This window comes from Ranitomeya variabilis, chromosome 3 (genome assembly GCF_051348905.1).
Source record: "Ranitomeya variabilis isolate aRanVar5 chromosome 3, aRanVar5.hap1, whole genome shotgun sequence".
NCBI classification, from domain to species: Eukaryota; Metazoa; Chordata; class Amphibia; order Anura; family Dendrobatidae; genus Ranitomeya; species Ranitomeya variabilis.
The window spans coordinates 249718746-249740130 of NC_135234.1; the positions used below are offsets into that span (position 1 = coordinate 249718746).

Consider the following 21385-nt stretch of genomic DNA (forward strand, 5'->3'; position numbering starts at 1 on the left):
GGTAGACGGCTGCACTGACTTTGGTCTTGATAAAACACAGTGGACCTACACTAGCAGATGACATGGCTCCCCAAACCATCACTGATTGCAGAAACTTCACACTAGACCTCAAGCAGCTTGGATTGTGGCCTCTCCACTCTTCCTCCAGACTTTGGGACCTTCTTTTCCAAGTTCTAGTGTGAAGTATCCAAAACAGCTGACATGTGCAGGGAAAGATGTGGGCTCAGCGCCGGAGCCCACATTAAAGGGAGGGTGTCTGACATCGGCGTACTATTACGCCTGATATCGGAAAGGGGTTAAAGCACTGTATTTATTTTTTATGAACATAAATAACTGCAATATAAAGTATGCCAGTAAACACAAAACATTTTTGCACATACATTTATTAAGACAAAAAATTAGGTGAGTATATAACAATTTAAAAAGCATTGATAAAGTGGATTTCAGGAAACAGTCATTACAAGTTTCTTCATTGCATAGTGGAAAATAGTTAAAAATCCCTTTCCCTTTCCCCTAATAAAATATTAATATATACAATACTAGTATGGTCATGATGAAGAAGAAAATAAATTATTTATAGTCCCATTGCTCATTACTGACTAATCCCAAGATTTTTCCAGACTTCAGAAGGCAACTTCTCAGTACAATTTAATGGTCAGAAATCCAAGTAGAGTACTGCACAATACAGCCCAAGGCAAAGCTGTAGATAGAGAGGGGTTTGTATCAGACTGGATTCTATATACAAATATATTGTTCATTCATTAATGCATCTATCTATCTATCTATCAAAAATAGAAAAAACAGCACAGTTAAGAGGTAGGGTGCAGACGCATCACAGGTACATACCAGTCCTAGTAAATATTTATCCAAAAAGTTGAGGCAGCACACCAAATCCAAAATTATAAAGCCTTTTTTAATAGCCCATGTGGCGATGTTTCGGTCCTGGGTACAGCTTGAGAAAGGTCTGTACCCAGGACCGAAACATCGCCACATGGGCTATTAAAATGCACTTTATAATTTTGGATTTGGTGTGCTGCCTTAACTTTTTTGGATAAGCATCTATCTATCTCAGACAGATTGAAAGGTCATAATGTAAAAAAGTTACTATAATAAAATAATAGTGCATTATATAAAATTATTATTTTATTTTGAAACATGAGTAATAAATATTAAGGACTATGTAATACATTTTCGGCAATCTTACCTGAATTGCTTACAGGACTGCTGCTATCCACATCTGGTAAAAGAAAAAACAGAATTAGGAAATAATTCTCAACGTCCTTCTTTTTATAAAATGACACAGAGAAAGAGATGGAGTATTGATTACAGTCTAATTGAAAATTAACAGATGGAATCAATTAATTATTATTAACTACCCTTCCATTTTTTATACAAATGTTCTGATGGTGACAACCAGTATGGTGCATCAGTGGAGATAAGGAGAAGCACTAATGTCTTTATTAGAAGCTGATGAGGCCTAGCTTCAGGACTTACAGTCATATGGTACACTGATCATCACTTGATTGGTGTCTGAACTCCTGCTGCTCCTTGAAGAACATGACTGGGAATTACAGAAAGTAAAGTTAGTATATCGGGTATTACTACAGGAGGAACAATGTTGTATAACTGCATGTTTAGAGACCATATCACAGAAATGTGTCAGAAGTTTTGATATGTGGGGTCTGAGCACTAAAATCCCTGTTTAACCCCAAACGGGAATAGAAGCACTCCACTGAGGATTGCTCTCCTTCACCAAAGACAGACACAATAAGAAGTAGATGTATCCAGCCTTAAGTCATGGAAGAGAACTGTGCCCTAATGATACAGGAAAGATATACTGTATATCTTGGTACCGTGTTAGCCAGTGGATAGAAAAATATTTAGAATTGAGAGTTCTCAGTGGTTTTCATTAAAAGGTATCAACTACTGAGGACTCTCAATTCTAAATATTATTGTGCCTTATTGAGCATTTCTGCTGCTTTGTTTTAGTGTGGGGTCTCAGTCATAGGGCCCCCATCAATCAAAAACTTCTGATGTGTGACTATGAGTGTAAGTGTGGTTACTCTGTAAAAAAGATATTATCAATCAACTTTTGTTCTACTATTACTCTATGGTTAACAAAAAGTTGTCTTGAGGGCAATGCGCAGCTAAAGCTATAATTTTAAAGTTCCCCCTTCTTACACATTACAGAGTGGAAATATAAATGAAAAGTTCAATAGTTATCAGTTTATTAAATGTCTTCCCTTGTCGCATCCTGCACATATTAGTTTTCATGCTGTTTAGAGGTTTAGTACGGACCTTGTGCGTGATCCAATTCACTAAGTCATATCTAATAAGTTACTCAACTTTGAATCTAACTCTCAACTGCGAAATATTTTTGAGGACTTTTTTCAAGATTGCCTGTAAGAATAACATGTGGCAGCTGGAGCAGCTTGGTGGATCATGGCTTAGAACTGTTGTCTTACTGCACTGTTCAACCTTAAGCAAATTCTGCTAAATGTCCGTCTGCTCTCTCCATGTTTGTGTGAGCCTCCTCAGGTTATAGAAACAATAGAAACATATTTTATAGTTACACCCTAAAAAATGTCCACTATTTAAGAGCCTCACAGACAATAAATTGTGTGCATGGAAACCGACAAGACAAGCATAAGGAAATATTTCTGCATGTATCTAGCAATCAGAAATTGTTTTCTTAACAAACAAATACCTTTCCATCACTCCCAGTCTAAGAATAAATCAATGACGTTACCAATATTAATACCTGATACATGAATATTTCTCACCTTAACACAGTCATTGCCTATCGTACACATTCGCACATCACAGAATACGTAAACGGAATCTGTGCCTTGAAACTTAAATAGGCTGAAGCGGATTCTTGCTTCGAGGGATACTCCATTTTGTATTACAGTTGTAGAGACATCACTGCCTGGGCAGCTGCAAAGCAACAGGAATAAAATGAAAATTGCCAGTGACCAAAACCTCTCCAAATGTGCACATGTCATCTAACTTGTGAGGAGGAGCTGGGGGGAAGACAGTGGTATATTGGGGTTATTCACACCTGAATTTGAGGATTTAAAGTAGCGTTGGAGTTGGGTTACATTATCACTTAACATTTACTTTTGGAGAGGCCTTCATATGCTATTTGAAGCAGTTTTTTAACCTCGTGTCAAAAATGTAAAAGGTGAGATTATATTTCTCTTTTCATATCTAACCTCTTATTTTGGCACCCCTAATTGTGCTCTATCTCAATATAATAATATTATACATGCCATGTAAAAGAACTCTTTAGTTAGGCCCGTTTCACATTTTGCCTTTATCGCATATTCTGTCATTTTTACAGAAACAAACGTGCAGGAAGGTATCAACGGACAACATGACAGAAACCCGAGGAACGCCATTATAAGAAAATAGGGTCTATCTTGTGCCGCTGGGGTCTGCCATGTGACAGATATATATTTCATAGATATATTTCATTGTCATTCCTTTTACAGAACAGAAACATAATTCCAATGTGAACCCAGCCTTAGAATTTAACAAGAGGGTCAAGCACTGTGATTCGTGGAAGGGGGCAGAAATACATGTCTGACTATAGTTTTTTCATGTATTTTAAAATGGCTTCTTTATATATTTGCTAATGTCTAATAAAGACTGTTTAATTCACACATAGATAATTTCCTAACGTGCAATTTTTTTTACTGCGATTTAAAACAAAGAATCCCCTTTTAACAAATGACAGAATATATGATCCACTTACCCTCCAGTCACAATAGTAACAGAATCTCCAGCACTACTATTGGTTGATGAAGCAAAACAATTCTCAACTCTCACTGCTAACAAATTTCCATCTGCGCCAGTGACGTATAATCCCAGATAGATGTCCGTCCCCACTGTCGTAACATCATCTTGAGTAAATGGAATGGTGTATGATGAATCTGTATATGCTGCCATGGTAAGATCAAATGATCCCGATCCATTGATGCCTGGAATGGTAGTAGTGCTAAAATAGGGAGTCAGAAAAGAGAAATTACTGTAATGCATCAATTTATTATGAACAGAAAATTAAAGTTTTAGTCATTATTCCTAAAATGTGAATGATGACTTCATATTTGATGGAACGCTCACTTAATGTTTCATCTCTACAGTATATTTTCCCAATGCAATGTGAAAAAATCAAAAGCATTTCAGACTTTAACATCAGGAAAGCCTTGCTGATCCACTGATAACTGAAATTCCCTGTCATTGCTCTGCAGGTTTTTCATTGGATTACATACTGCTGAGTAAAGCCAAATGTATTCTGCCTATGTATAGAACAAGCAGAGGGAACAGTGAAGGAAAAGCCAGTATATAATGACGGGCTGAAGAGAATGACAGAGCTGACACAGAAAGCAGAGGTGCCGAGGCTGAGGTTGTATCATGGTAGCAAAACATCAAGGGCCCAAAAGATCAATTGATCTCATATGATGATACCAGTGCTGTTAACTAGAGTTGAGCGAATATGAATCGGTCACCGAATCTGAATTTGCCAAATTCGTGCCATATTGGTACCAAACATGTCCAGTTTTTATATATTAGTGATGAAGAAAATCAGAACTTAAAAAAAAAGTTTTTTTGATTGTGTCACCATTTTCCAAGATTCATTTTTTGGTTAATAAAGCTGTGTGGGGCCTATTTTTGTGGAGAGAGATTATATTTTCGTATACCATTTTGAGATAGATGTGACTGTTTGATCCCTTGCTACTGCGTTTTTGTAGTATTGCAGAGACCAAAACATTTTTGTTTTTTTTCTTAAATTTTTTCTGTTTACCAATCGTGTTAATTATTTTTATATTTTGATAGATTGGACGCAGCAATACTGCTCGTGTATTTTTATTATTATCTTTATTTTTAAATGAGAGGAATTTGAACTTTATTTACCGTATTTATTTTTTTACTTTTAACTGTATTTATTAGTCCCCTGAGGAAGCTTGAACCTGCAATCATATGATTGCTTTTAGCATACATAGCAGTACCACAGTGTTACTTTATAGAGTGAAAATCACAGTTTCCTTTGAAGCCTGGCCCACTGTCACGGGAAGACTAGATGGGTAAGAGCTAATAACCCGGGCCCCTGCTATTTCCCTCAACTCAGGGAAATCCTGACTGACCCTCTACATGGAGTATACACTGATGGTGTGCATGTCTAGGCCTCGAACCTCGCCCTGTCTCCTGTTTCAACCCTAGGCTGAAACCACCGCCCACCACCCAGTGAAAAGATAATACACCAATACCCACAGTAAGCACAGACAAGGATAACGGAAAATATACACCACGTCGCAGACACTCAGGAATACACTATAAATGCGCAGGGCTAAATAAATACAAATAGAGGAAGGAGTAAATAAGACAAAGAGAAATACACCACCAGATACGATACTCCAACTACTAGCTCACCACTCCAGACCGAGATAACCAAGCACAAGACTGAAGCTATAATCGGCGACGCCCAATGTTCAGGAGAACTATATAAAGGCAGTGGGCATGGCCCAGCTTCCAATCCGATCACCAGGTAAATTAACCCCGGACCAGCTAGATAAAATCTAGCCGACGCCAATGAGCGCATAGTGGACAAAAGCGGAATTACCGCTCTCTGTCGGACGACCTGGTCTGAACAGCGTCCGACATGACACCCACAGGCTGTCATAGCAAACTTCAGTCACCCATGCTGGGGCGCTGTTAATGCCTGTGTCAGAGAATGGCGGCAACATTGAACAGGTTAACAATTGCCGATGGTGCAAAGCACAGGTTTTGGCACCACAAAAAAACACATATGCTTTACTGGTGGATTTTCCTCATAGACTGGAATGAAATGAGGAAAATCCACAGGTAAAATATGATATGCACAGCGCAAACCACAATATAAATATTACCTTATTATTGCATTTTTCCCCCTTATTTAATGTGTTTTTGGTGCAGATGTGAAGTCGTGTTTTTAATGTGATTTTATAGAGCAGAAAACTTTTAATTCTGCACTAAAAATAGTGTAGTGAGCAAGGCTGTGCCTGCTAGATGGGTTCTGGCCGGGAGTATGCATATCGTATACTTGACCGCCGTTTCTGGCGCAGATACCAGAAAATTCTTGAAGCGCACTGTGATTTTAAGGTGCATAAAATTTATTGTTTTCCTTTTTTTTCCTTTTTTTTTTTTTATAGAGGAGACAGGTAGATGGAAAAAAATCACAAAGTGTGCCACCCCCCCATTTTTTTCTTGTAATTGACTGTGTTACAGTATATAAATAACATATTAAATTTACCTTATTAAAATGATACCAAAAATAATAGTGATAAGGCCGGGGTCACACTTGCAAGTGCAATGCAAGAGACTTGCACGAGTCTCTCGCCTCAATACCTGGCACTGCCACCGGCACTCGGGACCAGCATAGAAATATATGCAGCCGCACACTCCAGTCCTGAGTGCCGATGGCAGTGCCAGGTATTGAGGCAAGAGAAGAGATTTTTGGAACACCTCTTTCTGACACTCCATTTTTACATCAATTACACCAATGTAGTCATATAGGGCTACGTTTTCATGAGCAAATAATATTCTGTTAGCACAGTGACATATGTTCTATGTAAATGAATAATGTAATTAATAAATATATACTTAATAGTAGTATAGTTGTATGCCCAGGGGGAACAATTAAACCTATAAATATGTCATGCAACCAGAATATAATGAGAACAAATGCATTAGTTTGTTAGCACAAAAAGTCAAGACATAGAAAAAGATAACATTTTCTAGGGTAAAATTAGTCCCATTATGTGAGCAGAGGGTAAATATGTGAACAGCATAATTCCATGGAGAATGGTAAGTTAACAAGAATGTAAAGTACTGCACCAATGAAAAGTGTTCAGGTGTAAAGTGACTAGTGCCATAGAATACGCATAATCAATGAAAAAACAAATGAAGTGATCCCCATAATGTATAAGTAAATAACAATGAGATAGCACAAAATAAAGTGAAGTGTGATCATCAATAAATAAATGGATAAGTAAACAAGGAAGGTAGATCATAATAGAATAATGAAGAAAAAAATAAAGTAAAGAAAAAAATTATATATATACCGTATACATATATTTATTATGTATGTGTGGGAAAAAATCACAATGGATTATTCAAAAAGCCATAATAGGCTACATAGTGAACTATATTACATCAGGAAATATAAAGAGAAAAATGTAGCAAGATTCAAGTAAACATAGTGGGTACAAAATGAATACAGACCCCACAGCATGGATGATGGACCTGGAGCGTGTTTCACTGGTGGCTTTGATGAGGCTTTTTGGCTTTTTGTGACTAATAAACTAATTTGTCTTCATTATATTCTGCTTGCATCCCATATATATATAAGTTTAATAAATGAATATTGGTAATATACTTACCCAGGGGCGGCCACATTCAGAAGGGCCCCTGTACAAGAACAGTATATGGGCCCTTTACAATCCAAAAACTAATCATAATGTACAATTCCACCTGATTTGGAAGTGTAACTGGGCCCCCTTATCTACTGGGCCACTGCATAGGTTGCACCAATGGTATATCCGCCCCTGTACTTACCCTACCAGAGGATGTATGGTCACACCTAAAGCAATCTGCATAGTCATGTTGTAGGCACATGTGAAATTGAAGCGGAGAGGATTCACCGTGATGAGTTTATTTGGTAGAACACCAATGTGGATGGTATTGGAGATATAGATTAGTTTGGAATCATTCTAAACCAATAAAATAGAGAAAGGATCCAGTGTAAGTTTGCAATATTGTTTTCTCAAATGTATTTGATGACCAAACACATATTTCTGACAATTTAATAGTAAAACTAATGTTTTCTAAATTAAACATGTAAAATTACTATTGACAATTGTAACATCAATTACATAGGGTAATTTTGTCTTGAAAATAATACGGGACAGATATCTGAGATAGAAAGCCAAAGTTTGTTTTTAATATCAAAATTTGACATGCATGAATAGCACCATTTTACAGTTAAGGCAGAGAATAAAGGAAAAAATGGAATTCAATTCTGAACACATTGCATTATATATCTTATACCGATCCTTATTTAAAGCCTGTACTGAGGCTAAATGCGGCAATCACAATTCTACAAGCTCCAAAGCTGTAATCTCATACATAGCATTACTTGCTCATTGATTGTCTTCATCGATCTTGTCCTGGTGGTTTGGCTCTAGGAAGTGAACTGTTTACATCAGGCACAGAAATATACTTGTTAGGCCATTCACATGTCAGTATTCCGGATCAGTGTTTATATGCCAAAACCAGGAGTGGAATTAACAGAGAAAAACTATTAAAAGACTGACACCTGTTCTGTGTTTTGGAGACACTCCTGGTTTGAGCTGTCCCACACGTCCAGATAATTCCGGTACCGGAAACAATCGGTACCGGAATTATCCGTGTCCGTGTGCCCCTACGTTTCTGGTGTACATCAGTGTGGCACACCTGCGGCACACATGTGCCGCCCGTGTGCCCACTGGGTACCACACGCACCGTGCTAGGTACCACACGTACCAGCATCTGGTGCTGAAGCCGCGATTCATATGTTCCCTGCAGCAGCGTTTGCTGCAGAGAAGGTATGAATAATAGTGTTTAAAATAAAGATCTACCTGTCTGCTGCCCCCCCACCCACTGTGCGCCCCCCCGCTGTTCAGAAAATACTTACCCGTTTCCCTCGTTGGCTGTTGCTGCTTCCTCTCTGCCCCGCGCCTTCTACTGTATGAGGTCACGTGGGGCCGCCGATTAGACTCATGAATAGGCGGCTCCACCCCTATGGTGGAGTCAGTGGCTCCGGTACGTGATGAAACTGACACCTCACGTACCGGAATCACTGAAGTGTGAAACTGGCCTTTGACATACAAATACTGAGGAAATACTGATGTGTGAATAAAGCCTTTCCCTACACTGGAGAAGCTAGTTTAAGGGGAAGTTATCATCTGAAAATGACCTAGTGTTTTAGTCAGGCTTTTGTGTGAAATGTATTTTTTGGGGCAATTACTTTTTCTCCATATTGCAAGCTGTATTAAAGATGAAAAAAATCTTGCTATTCTCACACTGGCAAATTGTTTTTTTAAGTCTCTAACTTCCTACTTTTATTTCAAGAAAGTAACATGGGCATGAGGCAGAATTAACAAATTCCTACTGTTGATGAGCGAGTGTGCTCGAATACTATGTTAGAGTCATCGTGGGTGCATGTCTTGTGGCTATTAGCCTGTTTGCTAGGCAATCCCTGCATGTGTTGCGGTTAAGACATGCAGCCGCAGCGACTTGAACATAGTATTCAAGCACACCCAAGATACTCTATCAGCACACAAGAGTGCTAGGATAACGTCTTATCCGAGCTTGTTCGCTTATCACTAATTCCTAACCAATCTGTCGCATTGATGCACATAGGTGTTACCTATCATTATAATCCTGCCTCTGACGATAAGGAGTCTATTGAAAACTCTTTCTCAAAACAACAGGAAGTATGAATCAAAAAAGCCCTAGTAGCTGATGTGAAAATTGCAAAATTACTATTCTTTTTTTTGTAATAAAGATCATGATATAAAAAAAAAAAACATTGCCAAAATAAAAAAAAATGCATGTTACAAAAGAATACGGATTTATAGACTAGGTCATTTTCCGATGGTGGCTTTCCTCTCCATGTAAGCAGCTAGAGGTGTGTATGACAACAAGGTTACTTCATTTGCCAGATAGCAGCACTTTGAGTGCAGCTCTGAACTATCATACCATCATCAGCTGTAACTCTGAAAAAGTAATCACACATTTATTAGGAAAATGGAAAATGTAGGGTTTATTTGTGTTAAAGATGTTGTTACTATATGGTTCTTGGTGATAATTTTCCTTTAATAAGTGGATTCCACATGCCATATATAACAGGAATCTGATGAAATATGAAAGCAGTAATGTAAATTCTCGGCCCATGATAAGGAAATAGCAGCATTTTGGACATGGCGTATTTTCGCTCCATCTAAAACGCTGAGTTCTAATCAAGCAGGTAAATCCACATCTAATGAATTGCCATGTGTGAGACTCGTAAGTACGCACCACGGGTGGTTTACGCAGTGTCAGGAAGAAGCACAGTGGGCATGGGATTTCAATAACTCCCATCCCTGTGCTGGTAATGTAGAACACAGCGTTTTGGATGCAGCATTCATGTGTTGCATCCCAAATGCTGCTGTTCCTGATCGTGAGCACGTACCCTTAAAGATGAAATGAAAAAAAAGCAAATATTTTACCGTAATAATATTTCCGCACCAGCCAGATATCAATTCTGCTTGGATATTATCGACTCTAACATTGTTTTCAATTATGGGAGGGATAGCAGTGCACTCAGATGATGATCCATTATTTCCAACATACATTGTTGTAGAATCATATTTAAGATAAGTCAGAAGGCAGCTACTGATGGAGATTAGCATGACATCAGATTCACACACCACTAATGGTCTCAGGTCATTAATTGCTAGGAAGATAAAAAGTGACAGTATTAATTAATTAATGATTTCATTTATTCATCATATTATTATGCTGTGCATGAAACTGATTCCTGTGCCCTAGTACAAGCTGCATGCATGGTTTGTAGGAATAGTCCTGGCACTTGAAAACTACAGTATATACAGGTACGTATGTATGCATATATATATAAATGTATATATATGCATACATACATACCTGTATATACTTTATATGTGCTGCAGAGATATATGCCATGTGGTTCTGAATAAAAACCACATTTTTTCACCTGAAGTCTATGGAGTGCTGCCTCCCTTTTTTTCTTTTTATCTCGATTGGGGCAAGTATTGGATGCTTTGCTGAGGAGGCTTGTGCACCCACAAATTGGAATAGTGCTGTTCCACTTATATATATATATATATATATATATATATATATATATATATATATATATATATATATATATATACAGTATGTGTGTGTGTGTGTGTGAGGGTGTATACGAATTGTTGCTTTTTTGTAGTGCTCATAATCAAAAAGCTGGGTTTGCATCTATGGTCATAGTCTTCCAGTAGGACAATGACTCCAAACATACTTCAAGAAGCACCCAGAGATGGAGACTTCTGAAATGGCCAGCATTGAGTCCGGACATGAATCCTATTGAACGCATGTGGAGAAATCTTAAAATTGCTGTTGGGAGAAAGTGCCTTTGAATATGAGAGACTTAGAGCAGTTTGCAAAAGAAGCTTGGTCCAAAATTCCAGTTGAGAGATGAAAGAAGCTTGTTGCTGGCTATTGGAAGTGTTCAATTGCAGTTATTTGTTCCAAAGGGTATGGAACCAAATATTAAGTTGCGGCTGCAAACAATGTTTGTCTGGACCATTTTTGGAGTTTTATGCGAAATGATGCTCAATTTTGCTTCTTTTCTCTGTCGTATGTATTGTTTCAATACACACAAGGAAAGAAACGTCTATTACAAAACTTGTGTTTTGGCAGCAGATATAAAATCATGGTGACAAATGCATATCACTGCTGCAGCCAATCACTGAGGTTGTAACATCAGCACTGAGCTCAGTGATTAGTTGCAGTGGTTATGTGCATTTTCAATATGAACCTATTTAGATTTCTGCTGATGGAGTTGTAGAAAAGTCTATAACTTTTATTGGTAACATTTTGGGCATATGTGACTTTTTCATCACTTTTTATTACAGCTTTTGTGACACAAGGTGACATCAAATATAACTAATCTGACATTGTTTTTTAACTTCCCCCCAAAACCAGTTTTCAACTTCCTTACCAGGCAAAATTTTGCAATTCTTACCAGAGTCACTTTATGATTCTGAGACTGTTTTTTTGTGACACGTTGTACTTTCTATTAGTGGTAAACTTAGGACAAATTATGTTGCGTTTATTTGTGAAAATATTGGAATTTTGGCAAAAATTTTTAACATTTAGCAATTTTTAAAATTAATATTTGTATATCCTTAACCCCTTCATGACCGGAGCTTTTTTTAGTTTTTGCGTTTTTACTTTTCTGTCAATATGGCCATGTGAGGGCTTGTTTTTTGCAGGACGAGTTGTACTTTTGAATGATCCCATTGGTCTTAACATATCATGTACTGGAAAATGGGAAAAAATTCCAAGTGCAGTGAAGTTGCTAAAAAAGTGCAATCCCACAGTTGCTTTTTGTTTGGCTTTTTTACTATGTTCACTAAATGCTAAAACTGACCTGCCACTATGATTCTCCAGGTCATTACAAGCTCATAGACACCAAAAATGTCTAGGTTCTTTTTTATCTGAGTGGTGAAAAAAGTTCCAAACTTTATTTTAAAAAATTTGCGTCATTTTACACTACCCATAGCGTCTCCATTTTTTGTGATCTCGGGTCGGGTGAGGGCTTATTTTTCATGTGCCGAGCTGAAGTTTTTAATGATACCATTTGGTGCAGACTCGATCTTTTGATCGCCCGTTATTGCATTTTAATGCAATGTCACAGTGACCAAAAAAACTTAATTCTGGTGTTTTGACTTTTTTTCTCACTATGCCTTTTAGCAATCAGGTTAATCCTTTTTTATTGATAGATCGGGCGATTCTGAACTCGGTGATACCAAATATTTGTAGGTTTAATTTTTTTATTGTTTTACTTTGAATGGGGCAAAAATGGGGTGATTTGAACTTTTGAATTTTTTTTATATATTTTTAAAACATTTTTTTTCACTCTTGGCATGCTTCAATAGTCTCCATGGTAGACTAGAAGCTGCCATAACCCAAACGGCTCTGCTACATGCAGTCGATGATCAGATCGCCTGCATGTAGCAAAATACCTCACTTGATATGAGCGCCGAACACCAGGTGGTGCTTATAGAAATTTGGCAGTGACAACCATAGAGGTCTCCAGGAGACCTCTGGCTGTCATGCCAACCCATCGGTGACCCGCGATCATGTGACGGGGGGTCACCGATGGGCGGATTTCCGATGAGATTGCCGGAAATGCATGTTAAAGGCTGCTGACAGAGTTTAAAAGGGTTAAAAGAAGCAAGTGAATCATGATCCACCAACGGCTGTTCTGGGCACATGTCAGCTGTTCCCTGACATATGCCTGGAAAGATGTGGGCTCACTGCTGTAGCCCACGTCAAAAGGAGGGAGTCCGACATCGGCGTACGTCGGAAAAAGGGTTAAACCAGTTAGTCATGCTGTACAAAATAATTTATAACTAACATTTTCCACATGTCTATTTTGCATCTGCATCATTTTCGAAACATTTTATCAGCAATTTAGTTTATCAGCAATTTCTCATTTTTTCCAACAAAAATTGCAAAACATTTTTTTAGGGACCACATCACGTTTTGAAGTGACTTTGAGGGACTTATATGACAGAAAATACCTCAATTTTTTTAAAATTATTTTTAGGTTTGTGATATGGAGAAAAAAACATAAAAAAAAATATTCAAAAAATACATTTAACACAGCAACATGATTTAAGCAGTGGGTAATTTTTTATATCACATTTCTTTTAATGGCGAGTGTGAAGATTGAGAATTTTTTTTAATATGAAAAATGTAAATTACATTTTCAAAATAAAAAAAATGCAATTAACATAAAAATTTGATTTAAACAAAGATCATTTTTTGTAATACTTCTGCTGACACCTTTATAGGCTTTGTCGGTACATGCAGTATGTCCGAACGTGTAACTAAATGCAATGTGGAAGCACGCTAATGTGTATGGGGTCCTGAAGAAAATTATAGAATGATGTCACTTTGTGCAAAATACTTTTCGGCATGCCTGAAAAGATGCATAAAGAAATAATACAATTTAGTAACATCCGTTGCTTTTCATATCCTATATATACGGTACTCTATATATACATATACATAACACAGCGTAACATTAAAATGAATGCTTGTCTTGCAATAATTACAGAACGCATACTGCACTTACTTTTGTTTTTGTAAAAGGTGCCATTACACACACATTCTCCTGATGTGCATATTTCATCGTCAGCACATGATGGATTACATAAACTTACATCTGAAATAAGAAAAAAAGAAATGTACACAAGCCTTCACAGAAAAGAAAGTCTCAGGTAAAACTAGACTTTGGCTTAAGCAGATTGTTTTGAGAAATACGGCTGTAACGGGGCCTTTATTTCTTACTTGTGCAGCAGTTAGCAGTTGTGTCGTAGTAATAATCAGCGGGGCAGCATTCATTGGTTTCTGAAAGGCAGACATCTGCTGTTGTGGGGACACAAGGGTCTATTGCATTTACGCAGAAACATGGACCAGTATCACAGGATCCAACACATTTTTCACAAGCTACAATGGGGCCATCTGTAAAGGCAAGAACATAATATGTAGCATCATATTTAAGGAGTAACTGTCGTTTTAATTTTTATCTCCTGAATCAATAGTACAAATGAAAATAAGGAACTTTATATTCAGAGAAATTTGCTTTTTTCTCTCCCATGGCCGATATTTAATTTTCAAAATTCTCAAATCACAGGTAAAATTACCGAGATAATAGATAGAAGTTGCTACTGGTAAGATTCTATGTATATGGGGAGATGGAGAAAGAGCTCGAGGCTGATATGGTCCCTCCTCCAGTCTATACAGAATCTCATCAGTAGCCACTGTCATCTCCTATCTCAGTAATGTAAAAATCTGTCTTTTTCTGAAGACAGATTTTATCCAAGAAGTGAAAATATTGAGACTGAATGATCAGTCCAGGAGGAGAAAGAAGCAGATTTCTCTGATAAGATCTATTACAAAGATGCTCATTTTCGGGTCTACTGTTGATTTATAAAATAAAAATGATAGTAACTCTTTAATCTTTACTATACAAAGGTGAGGGTAATAATACAATCTAGCTGCATATGAAAGAAGACAAGAAGCCTATGGGTGACTATGGTACTGACAGCTCCTTGTATCTTAAAATGGTAAATGTTCAAGAATCCAATGCAGTTACCCTATATCTAAGCACTCTGAGCAAGATAAAGACTCTGTCCACTCAAACAGGCACTGAGCTCTAGGGCCACGTGCCCCGCCATCACCTCCCTCACTTTCCTTATGCTGCTTCCCTGTAAAAAGAGAGCTATTTTATAGTATGAATATGGCAAAGCCATCTTTTATTGGTATTTTATTCAGACTAAAACCTTCGTCCATCATTGTCAAGCTGTGTGCCTTTTTACGACGTTGCATATTATTCACAGCCAACAATGAACAATATGAATCTAAACCTGAGGCAGGAAAAACTTGTGTTCTGTCCTGAATAAATCGAGAGCAATATTGAATAGTATGTAATACGCAGTGGGATTTCTACAAGTACTATATCAGCTTTCTATAAGTCCTACATAAGCAATAATTAGCTAATGTTTGCTTCCCAGTAAAGTGAGAATGTTTGTTACAGAAAAATGTTATCAAATTCAGAATGAAAGGTCATATAAGTATACTCACCGTAGCATCCAGCTTCTAAGAGAGAGAGAAAAGAAATAATATGGGATTACTATTGTTAGTGCTAATGTAATAATAACGACACATATATATATATTTTATATAACGTTTTACCATCCACTTGTCTACTAATAGACAAGCCCTGCTTAGTCAATTGAGGACCCCATTTACAATAGATGCAATCTATACTTCACCATGTCGACGATGTCGACACTCTGCTACGGGAAAGTGACGTGACTTGTCGTGTTACATGCAGGCTGCAGTCAATGAGTATTCACTGATCGGCTGCAGCTTTTACTATTTCATCAGTGCAGATGTCCACTCTGATGGGATATTGATGAGCTGCAGCCAGAGAGCATCTGCTGACTGGCTGCAGCCTGAGTGTGACACAAGTTACGTCACTCTCTGGGAACAACAACGCTGAAATAGCTGGAATGGTGTTGCTGCAGGAGGTGAGTATCCACTCATAATACAGTGTGTCCGTAAAGTCATGGTGCACTTTTGACCAGTCACTGGAAAGCAACAAAAAACTATAGAAATGTGAAATCTGCTCCAAATAAAAGAAAAACTCTCCCAGTTTCATACCTATTCAGTGCAGTTCGATGTGGGCTCCATTTGTTGCCCTACACACATCCAAACGATAGTGTAGTGTATTAATCAGTGTATTACAGTGTATTAATCAGAATTCAGTTTATCAGTGGTTAATCTGAATGGGGGCTCAGCAACAGCTTAAGGGTATGTGCACACGTCCGGATTTCTTGCAGAAATTTCCTGAAGAAAACCGGAAATTTTCTGCAAGAAATCCGCATTTTTTTTTTTGCGTTTTTTTTCCGTTTTTTTCGCGTTTTTTTTAGCATTCTGCAAGCGTAATTAGCTTGCAGAATGCTAAAGTTTTCCAAGCGATCTGTAGCATCGCTTGGAAAACTGACTGACAGGTTGGTCACACTTGTCAAACATACTGTTTGACAAGTGTGACCAATTTTTTACTATAGATGCTGCTTATGCAGCATCTATAGTAAAAGATAGAATGTTTAAAAATAATAAAAAAAATAAAAAAAATGCTTATACTCACCTGCAGACCTCAGCGGCGTCCGTTCCGTATAGAGGGTGGGTGCGCGCAGGACCTTCCATGACGTCGCGGTCACGTGAGCGGTCACATGACCGGTCTCGACCAATCACAGGACCGTGACGTCATCGCAAGGTCCTTCACCGCACACCAGCTATAGAAACCGAAGCGGCAGCATGCAGCTGAGAGGCGGGAAGACATCGAAGGTGAGTATATCACTATTTTTTATTTTAATTCTTTTTTTTTACCACTTATATGGGGCCCAGTCCGTGGAGGAGAGTCTCCTCTCCTCCACCCTGGGTACCAACCACACATAATCTGCTTACTTCCCGCATGGTGTGCACAGCCCCGTGCGGGAAGTAAGCAGATCAATGGACTCCTAGGTGTGCGGAATCCCCGCAATTCCGCATTTTTAATGAACATGTTGCTTTTTTTTCCGCGATGCGATTTTTTCGCGGAAAAAATCGCAACATTTGCACAAAAAATGCGGAATACACTGTAAATAATAGGAGGCATATGTAAGCATTTTTTTCGCGTTTTTATCACGTTTTTATAGCGAAAAAACGCGAAAAAAACGCGAAAAATACTGAACGTGTGCACATGGCCTAAATGAGTTTGTGTTGTTTGATTTGTTCTTGTTATCTCTCCTCATGAACAGGTCTGATATGATGGGGCCAGAGAAAGGGTGCCAAAATGTACTGGTCAAAAGTGCACCAGGGCCACTGTATTTTAACTGCACTCCTGAGTTCTCACGTTAGGGTTGTCCAGTAGCAGGCAAGCCCTTTAAGGAATGGATTCCTATGTGAGCAGAATATAAATACATTTATGTAATGCCACATGCATGAGCAAAAAAGATTAAAATCAGAAAAAAAAGTTTAATCTCTCTGCCACACAGGCTCTCATGTCAAAAAATATCCAGTGTAAAAGCTGAGTAAGGCTTGTTGTGACACATGAGAATAAATTGCTGAGAGGAGAATAATGATTTTTTTCTGTGTTGCACTAAGGATCATTTCATCTGATGATTGAGCGTTATGATAATTGGGAAATGAACATTTTTAAGAACCCTCTTTCATGATTATATTTCACTGCATTTGCAGTCTAAGGGCTCGCTCACACTTGTGATGAAAATCGGATTACACTCGGCCCAATGTTAAACTATAGGGCAGCTCACATATGCGATTATTTTCTCATGTCAATTCGGCATGCGAGAGGATTGGAGCACAGACACTCTCGGGAGAGAAGGAGCTGAGGGTCATTAGCATATCACATCCAATGCTCTCACATGAGAGGATCACCAGATGCCACACACTAATGGGACCCCAGCCTAAAAGCCAGCAAACAAGAAAAACCAGGTCAAATTACATGTTTTAGTAGTATACAAAGCAAAGCACAGGGGCGATAGATAGATAGATAGATAGATAGATAGATAGATAGATAGATAGATAGATAGATAGATAGATAGATAGATATGAGAGAGGTACAGGTGTATCTCACAAAATTAGAATATCATCAAAAAGTTAGGCAATTCATTTGAGTTCTTCAATACAAAAAGTCAAGGTCATATATTAGATAGAGTCATTACAAACAGAGTGATGTATTTCAAGTGTTTATTTCTGTTAGGGTAAGTTCCCACAGGGCATTTTTGCTGCTTTTTTTTATACCAGAAGATGACAAACCATCACTGATTATGGAAACTTCACAGTAGACCTCAAGCAGCTTGGATTGTCTGTCTCTACACTCTTCCTCCAGACTCTGGGACCTTCATTTCCAAGGTCTAGTGTGAAGTATCGACAATCAATGATGGTTTTGGGAGCCATGTCATTTGCTGGTGTAGATACACTGTGTTTTATCGAGACCAAAGTCAGCACAGCCGTCCACCAGGAAATTTTAGTGCACTTCATGCTTCCCTCTGCCGACAAGCTTTTTGGAGATGGAAATTTCATTCTTCAGCAGGACCTAGCACCTGTCCACACTGCCAAGACTACCAATGCCTGGTTTAAAAACAACAGTATCACTATGCTTGATTGGCAGCAAACTCATCTGACTTTAACCCCATAATCTATGGGGTATTGTCAAGAGGAAGATGAGAGACACCAGACCCAACAATGCAGATGAGCTGAAGGCGACTATCAAAGCAACCTGGGCTTCCATAAACCCTCAGCAGTACCACAGGCTGATCGCCTCCATGCCACGCCGCATTGATGCAGTAATTGATGCAAAAGGAGCCCCGACCAAGTATTGAGTGCATTTACTAAACATACATTTCAGTAGGCCAACATTTTGGATTTTAAAATAATTTTTTCAAGCTGGTGTTATAAAGTATTCTAATTTACTGAGATAATGACTTTTGGGTTTTCATTGGCTGTAAGCCACAATCATCAACATTAACAGAATTAAACACTTGAAACAGATCACTCTGTTTGTAATGACTCTACATAATATATTCACTTTTTGTGTTGAAGAACTGAAATTAATTTACTTTTTGATGATATTCAAATTTTGTGAGATGCACCTGTAGATAGATAGATGACATGTAGATATCTAGATAGATAGACAGACAGACAGATAGATAGATAGATAGATAGATAGATAGACAGATAGATAGAATTAGATTCATAGCGAACTAATAGTTACATATTGTAAAAATACATAGGTGAATGTGAGTTATATTAGCAAACAATAAAGACTAGTGCTTTAAACATGATCACCCTCAGCATGTTCCAAATAAGAAGAACCACCATAAAGGCACGTGACTACTAAATTTGGCATTGGCTTGCTATATTGTTAATAAGACAATACAGGAATTAAAGGTTTATAAAGGAAATCTTTACCCTGTGCCTATCCAATTTCTTAAAGTGTTTGTGGAACAATTGTTACTGCCATCTTTTTAAATAAAAAAAAAATATTTACCATTAGAATTTGGTATAATTTTAAAGGGTTTGTCCGGAGCTTACCAACTGATAACCTGTCATTATTTACAAAGAGCAGACTTCTCAGGAGCTGAATTCCCTCCACATGTAGTAGATGCCTGCAATGTTATATAGCCGACATGTGTCTCTAACAACAGTGGTTTGAGCTGAGCTTTGACCATTGCTCTAAACCGTTTAGCTGCCACTGTCAATCTCTGACAGCAGCATTTGGAGCAATTGCTGGTGAAAATTACAAAAAAAAATTATTTAGAAACTCCTGTTTTTGTTTTTTCATCACTTAAAAAAATAATTGAAGTTTGGTATTGCTATAATTGTACTGACTTAAAGAATCACGGTGACAGATCATTTTTACCATGCAATGAACTCGGTAAAAACAAAACCCCCAAACAACAGTAGAATTGCATTTCATCACACTATTAATTTTTAGTACGTTGTATGATAAAATAATTGGTGTCATTCAAAGCTACAACTTGTTCCACACAGTAAATAGCCTTCATATGGCCACACGGATCTTAAAATAAAAAGTTATTGCTCTTGGAATAAAGAGAGAAATATATGAAAGAAAAAAAAAAAAATTGCCTGGTCCTTAAGGTGCTGTATAAAAATACTTTATATTTAACTCTTCTGTGGTAATTTAGTGCTTGTTAATGTAAGTTAGTTGTAACTGCCCCAATTGAAAATATACGAAGCAAATATGTCAAGATAAAACTATCTTAGCTAATGACAGCCCAGCATCTGGCTATTCAATAACGTCCCTCATATCCACAAAATAAGACCTAGTATTCCATATGAATATATAGAGTACAGGCTTTATATTGAGCGCTAAAGCATATGCTTATAAAATAGAAATATCTTACCAGCATATTTCAGAGCGGCCACCAGAAGAACGATGTAGAGTAAATTCATCTTTGCACCCTTGAACAAAATGACAATTCTAGCTAGGGTCTGCTGTAACGTTCCCTTCGAAGCCTCACTTATATAGTGGTAAAGGGGGAGAGGGCTGAGGAAGGAGTCAATGTAATAGGAACCTGAGATTATTTGAATTTCACAATAACCTAAGGATTGTCAGAACTCATCAATTAGAAGGAAGACACACGAACATTTAACTCTTCATTTCCCTGTGCTTAGTAACCAACTTGCTAGTCTCGTTGCAATTATTCTAATATCTGAGGAGAGTACTCCGAAGAATGTGACGATGTGCGTATACCACTGATGTTTTCTGTGACAGGCTGGCTCTTCCCTGCCCTGCAGACACTTGCCTCATACAAATCTTTGTCATAGGAAAGATTTCTTTAACTTCAGCTTTCATCCAGCAATGAGTAACATGGCACCCCTATAGGTTTATGGGGCTCTACGTTACCCCCAAATGTGACATGCTCAATTGACAGCTTTGTTAATAGGATATTCTCATCTCAAAACATTTCTAAATGTCAGTACTACAGCTTAGGAAAACTCAGAAGAGACTCTGTTTTCCTCCCTACAATTCTTAAAGGGCCATAAATGGGGGTTCCACTTGAAATACACTTTTTTTCATACAATGTAATTTTATAACATTTTCCAACAGACGTTTCATTGTATGAAAAAAAAATTATTTGCTGAATCTGGAATACTTTTTTTAATTCATGTGTGCCATTCCTTTACAGTCTTATAGTCAAGCATCTCCTCACACGTAGCAGAAAAGCTCCATGATGAAGAACGAACATTGTGTGAATGTTCCAATCCACGGCATGCTCATTGCGTTGTAGAAAAGTCTTGGATTTTCATTTGGATTTGAATGTATGCTTTGAGTGCAGACCGCCAACCGCACTCAAATCTGCATGTAACAAATGTTAGTTTTGTTTCGGAATCACCATACATTTGTAGAGAGATTCACTTTGGAAAAATCCTACTACGTCCTCCCTTCCCTCACACTACCACATAAGTAGGCGGGCTC

General features: G+C 37.8%; 1 protein-coding gene across 1 annotated transcript; it reads right to left on the reverse strand.

Annotated features, from left to right (window-relative positions):
• Nucleotides 1-367: 367 nt before the first annotated feature.
• On the reverse strand, nucleotides 368-20447 carry LOC143815767 (uromodulin-like). The gene is made up of 11 exons (XM_077295359.1): nucleotides 20310-20447; nucleotides 15460-15474; nucleotides 14164-14337; nucleotides 13949-14038; nucleotides 10290-10516; nucleotides 7597-7751; nucleotides 3758-4000; nucleotides 2784-2937; nucleotides 1495-1561; nucleotides 1205-1237; nucleotides 368-700 (listed from the first exon to the last, which is right to left on the reverse strand). The coding sequence occupies exons 1-11, from the start codon at nucleotides 20356-20358 to the stop codon at nucleotides 639-641; spliced, it is 1269 nt and encodes a 422-aa protein (XP_077151474.1). The 5' UTR covers nucleotides 20359-20447; the 3' UTR covers nucleotides 368-638.
• Between the last annotated feature and the right edge of the window lie 938 nt (nucleotides 20448-21385).